This window comes from Belonocnema kinseyi, chromosome 4 (assembly GCF_010883055.1).
Source record: "Belonocnema kinseyi isolate 2016_QV_RU_SX_M_011 chromosome 4, B_treatae_v1, whole genome shotgun sequence".
NCBI classification, from domain to species: domain Eukaryota; kingdom Metazoa; phylum Arthropoda; class Insecta; order Hymenoptera; family Cynipidae; genus Belonocnema; species Belonocnema kinseyi.
In genome coordinates, this window is record NC_046660.1 from 62319318 (window position 1) to 62325142 (window position 5825).

Sequence of the window (5825 nt, forward strand, 5' to 3'; positions counted from 1 at the left end):
AGGGAAAAAAGCAATTTAAAAGAAAGGGGTGAAGAAATGGGAATAGAGGGCAAATATACACTTTAAAAATAGGAAAAAGGGGAATAGGGGAAATAAGCGGAATAGGAAGAAGGCAAAAAGAAAAATTCTTTTAATAAGGGGAAAAGAGGGGAATAGGAGAAAGAGACATTCTATTAAACGGGGTAAATAAGAGGAATAGGGAAAAAAGAGAAATCTCAAAAAGGGAAGAGAGGGGAGTAGGGGAAAAGGAGCAATATTTTACAAAAATCGAAAAGAAGGGAATATAGGAAAAAGATAAATTCTTCAAAAACGGGGAAAATGGGGTAAAAGGAGAAAAGGATCGATTCTTTTATTTATATTATAAAAATTTTATTCTTGAAAAAATTCTATAACTTATTTGATTTGTAAACAAATTTAAATATTCTGTGATGTTCCCCGAAATTATTTTTAAACAATTATGTTTTTTCCTTAATTGAAATAAATTCCTTGACAATTATAAATTTAACATACGGTTGACCTCGCAGTTAATGCTGTATTGAATCATAGGTAATAAAATTATGATAATTTATTCGAAACCTTGACATTGGTGTATGATTCATTATTCAAAAAAGTACTAAAGTATAAATTGTTACAGGAAATTTTCCCTAGCTATTGAGAATCCCTGTGTTAGTGGAATTCCCACTCGATTAAAAATCATCCAGTCCCAATCGTACACTTGATCTTCCATAGACCAATTATCCTCGTTCTTGCAGATAGTGCGGTCATTCAAGCCATTCTGATCTAAAAATGTCTTACGTTAAAATGTTTGCATTTTTTGCTGGTAAGTAGATAAAATCAACAGTTTTTTTTCTTATCATATAATTAATTAGCCCACTCTCTAATAATTTACTTTCTAATATTTATCATCTAGTTATTTATTTTACTAATAACTATTTATAGATAATTCATTTTATATGTTATTTTTCATGACAATATTAATTTTTTAAATGTTTGGGTCAGGCAACAAAGCGACTTGATTGCTAGAGAAACTGAGAAATTTGGTATGTCTAAGAAAATATTTTCTTTTAACAAACTTTGTTTAACAACCACAATAATATTGTTTATTCAAAGAAAACCGAAATTTTGTTAAGAGAAATAAAATTTTGTTAGAACAACAAAATTTTGTTGCAAAAAAAATTGTTCTTTCTATAGCAACCAGATCGTTTTATTTTTTTTTTTTTTTATTTTAACAAACCTTTTATTGAACGAACACAAGATTAATCATTTTTACCAAAACCAAATTTTCTTGAAACCAAATAGTGATTTGATTCTTTCAAGAAACCTTGTTTTAAATCAACACAAATTTTATTTATTCTGACAAAACCGAGATGGTCTTGTAAGAATTACAATTTTCCTGGACCAACAACAACATTTGGTTGGCCCAGAAACAGAATTTTATTGGGACAAAAGAAACTGTTTTTTCTGTCGCAACCAAAGCGTTTTTTGTAACACAATTTTTATTGAACTAACACAATTTTTTTTAATTCAACCAAAACTGAGATTCCTTTATTTTCATATCATTTAATTCGTTTTTTGATTCTTCCAATAAACCTTTTTTTATACCATCATAAGTGGCATCATTTTAACCAAAACCCAGATTTTGTTGATCTATAATAACCAAATCATTTATTTCTTCCCTCAAAAAATCTTTTGTTACTCAGCCTAAATTTTGTGATTTCAACCAAACCCGAGATTATGTTGCTTTCATAGCCACCAAACTGTTCTTTTAATCAATCTTTTGTGGAACGTCTACAAATAATGAAACAAAATTTTGTTACTTCTACATCACCCAATCAATTTTTGGATCTTTCAACGAACCTTTTATAATGTCCACAATAATTTTCTGATTATTAACAAAACAAAGATGTTGTTGCTTCTTTGGCAAACCAAATCGTGTTTTTTTTTCATTCAACAAAACTTTTTTGTTTAACTGTCAAACATTCTGTGATTTAAACCAAATTCGAGATTTTTTGATTCCATAGTAACCAAATGGTTTTATGGTTTTCACGAACATTTTGTCGCACCTAAAGAAATTTGGTTAATTCTACCAAAATCGAAATTTTTTTATAAGTATTAAAGTGTTGTTATGGCAAGAAAACATTTTTCAACTGACCTTTTATTGAACCAGCAGAAATTTTATAATTTCTACCAATACAAAAATTTGGTGGCTTTTTTAGCAACCAAATAGTTTTTTATTCTTTCGACCAACGTTTTATTGCACCAAACAAAGTTTGTGATTTAAACAAAAAACAACACACATTTTGTTTATTCTACAAAAACAGAGATTTTATTTTATGAATCAAAATTTTATTCATTCTACATGAACCAAATCGATTTTTGTTCTTTTTACAAACCTTCTATAGCAACAAATTCGTTGTTTAGTTCTTTCCACAAATGCTGTGTTGAACCTATACAAATTTGGTTAATTTTACTAAAACTACCATTTTTTTGGTGCAATAACAAACTATTATTCCTTCTGGAGCAATCAAATAGTTTTTTTTTTTTTTTCAACGTACCTTTGTGGAACCATCGCAAATTTTGTGATTTCAACCAAAACCGAGATCTTTTTTTTGTATAGCAGCCAAGCCAACTCATTTTTTCGTTCTTTCCAAAAACCTTTTTTTTTTAACAAACACAAATTTTGATTATTTCACCAAAACTGAATTTGTGTTGTAAAAATTAAAATTTTCTTCTGACAACAAGAAAATTTGTGGTTTCTGTTGGAACCAAATTGGTTTTTGATTTTGTCAACAAACATTTTGTTGAACCAATACAAATTGGGTTAGTTTGACCAAAGCCGAAATTTTGTAGTTTCTGTAGAAATCATCTCGTTTTTTGATTCTTTCAATAAACCTTTTTTTTAATCAATACAAATTATTTTCATTATACCAAAACCGAGGATATCTTATAAGAATAAAAATTATTTTTCTGGAACAACAACAAATTTTTGTTGCTTCTATAGAAAATAAATCGATTTTGGATTTTCTCAACGAACAGTTTGCTAAACCATCATAAATTTTATGATCTTAGCAAAAATCTAGATTTTGTTGTTTCTGTAGCATTCATATTATTTTTTGGTTTTTTCATCAAACATTTTCTTGAACCTACAGAAATTTTGTTTGTTTTACCAAAACTGAGATTCTTTGTAAGAATTACAATTTTTACCTTCATGGCAACGTAATCGTTTTTTGGATTTTTCAACAAACTTTTTGTTGAAACGCCAAATTTTGTGATTTTAACCAAAAGCCGATATTTTTTCTCCTATAGCAACGAAATATTTTTTGGTCTTTGGTTTTTTTAACGAACCGTTTCAACCAGCACAAACTTTTTTATTCTACCAATAACTAAATTTTATTGAAAGAAACAGAACTTGGTTGAGACAATAACAAAATTGTGTTGCTAGTTTATCATCCTAATCGGTTTTTTCTACTTTAAACATACCTTATGATAAAAAAACTCCACGCTTTTGATTTAAAATAAAATCTGGACTTTGTTTATTCTACAAAAACCGAGATTTTCTTCTAAAAGCCAAAATTTGGTTAAAACAGAAAAAAATGTTTATTAAAATTTAGGAAATTTAAATGGGATTAAAATCAAACTTAAAATCCTATTAAGCTTCCAATAATCAATTTAATGTGCAGATTCCATGAAAATAAAACCAAGAATCCAAAGACCAAATTTTGAGAACCACTATAAAATGTTCTTATTGCAATCTGAAAAAAGATAACACGCATTTTTTTTAAATCAGACTTTTTTTACAAAAATAAAAAAGTAAAATGAGAAGGTAACCAAATAAATCCCCTTACTACTCTTCTTACTTTTTTATTATTTTATTATTAACACATCACAATAAAAATACGTTTGTAACAAATTATCACCAACATTTCGGCACTCAAACAGCACCCTTAAAAAGCTGTTCCTACCTGCTCATTTTTTTTCTTTTTTTTTTTTGCCTTGATAAGGGTGCTGTATGGGTGCCGAAACGTAGGTGATTCTTTTTTAACAAATATTTTTTAATTTCTATTAAATAATAATAAAAATAACAAGTCGAAAGAAATAAAAATAGAAGGAAGGGGATTTGGTTAGTTGCCTTCCCATTTTTCTTTCCTTTTTCTTATTTTTGTCAACAACGAAAATTCTTCTATTTTTTCTAAAAATTGTTATCTTATTTCAGATTGCAATAGAAAATTGTTGTTCCTGTTCTAGAGATCAAGCAGTTTTTTTTATTCGAGCTAAACATTTTTCTCAGTTTAGATGTCTAGAAACTATCAAATAAATTTTAAAATTTTGAAATTTTTTTAGTTCTTGTTTTGGGACAATGCCAACGATTAACAACTTCTGAAGCACCCTGGGTTTGGGGTGAAGATTCGTCGAACAATCAAAATCCATTTATAAGAACTACAAAACCACCAAGAACGATGCGAACAACGCAACCTACAAATACTGAAAATTCAGTAAATCCGAAAGACGCACCGAGTCCAAGAGTCTGTCCCGGTTGTCCCAGAACTCCACAATTTAATCCAGTTTGTGGGAGTGATAACGCCACTTATGATAATGCTAACGCTGTAGATTGTGCCAACACGTGTGGTCCGAGTAAGTAAACAATTTTTATATGATTTTTTTTCTTAATAAAAATTTATTAATTGTGTATTTTTACCCTCCAGATAATTTGTTATAAAAAATATGTTAATTTATCTTCTCCTTTGTTGCAGAAATTGAAATATTGTTCTATGCAGCGTGTAGACCAACAGCATAAAATTGTGATAAACGATTTCAATTCGCTGGATATAATTAATTAAACTCTAATAGGCTGCGATAGAGGTAAAATGTAATAACTAATTATTATTTATAACAGTTAATAAGATTATCAGCCTTGAGATTTTTTGTTGAATATTATAAATTTCCTACTTACTGAATTAGATAACTAATTATTTGCAACATTATTTAGCAATGACGACCCGCTTTCGAAAAAATATCATTTTTCCAGCAAAATTTGTTATGGGTTTCAATTTTTATTTATTAGATTCTCATGCAAAATTATGTGAATATAATATTTCTAACACTTGTTTTTAATGCAAAATTCTCTTTTTCCTTTATTTTTTACTCATTAACAATTGAAGAAAATTGAATTTTTAATTGATGAAAACTCAATTTAAAATTTTATTTTATTTTCAACTGTTTCATTTTCTTCCATTTTAATACTTCAATTTTCTTCAATTTTCAGTAGTTGAATTTTCACATTTTAACAGTCGAAAATTCAAATATGGAATATCAAATGTTCAATTTGCTTCTATTTTTTACAGCTAAAAATTAAACGGTAGAAAAATCAAGAAGAAAGTGAATTTTATATTAGGAAACAATTTTGTACTCAAAGAGGATTTTTTTGAATTTTCAACTATTAAAAATTGAAGAACTTAAAAAATTAAATTTTCAATTTAAAATCTTATTTTATTTTCAACTGTTTCATTTTCTTCCATTTTAATCCTTCAATTTTCTTCAATTTTCAGTAGTTGAATTTTCACATTTTAACAGTCGAAAATTCAAATATGGAATACCAAATGTTCAATTTGCTTCTATTTTTTACAGCTAAAAATTAAACGTTAGAAAAATCAAGAAGAAAGTGAATTTTATATTAGGAAACAATTTTGTATTCAAAGAGGATTTTTTTAAATTTTCAACTATTAAAAATTGAAGAACTTAAAAAATTAAATTTTCAACTGTTGAAAATTAATCCAACGAAAATTCTTTTTTCAATTTGCTTTAATTTCAAACAGCTGAATTTTCTT

General features: G+C 27.2%; 1 protein-coding gene across 1 annotated transcript; it reads left to right on the forward strand.

Moving 5' to 3' along the window:
- The first annotated feature begins 678 nt into the window (after positions 1-678).
- Positions 679-4860, forward strand: LOC117171577. Its single transcript, XM_033359020.1, has 3 exons — positions 679-820; positions 4342-4632; positions 4752-4860. The coding sequence occupies exons 1-3, from the start codon at positions 787-789 to the stop codon at positions 4793-4795; spliced, it is 369 nt and encodes a 122-aa protein (XP_033214911.1). The 5' UTR covers positions 679-786; the 3' UTR covers positions 4796-4860.
- The last annotated feature ends 965 nt before the right edge of the window (positions 4861-5825 follow it).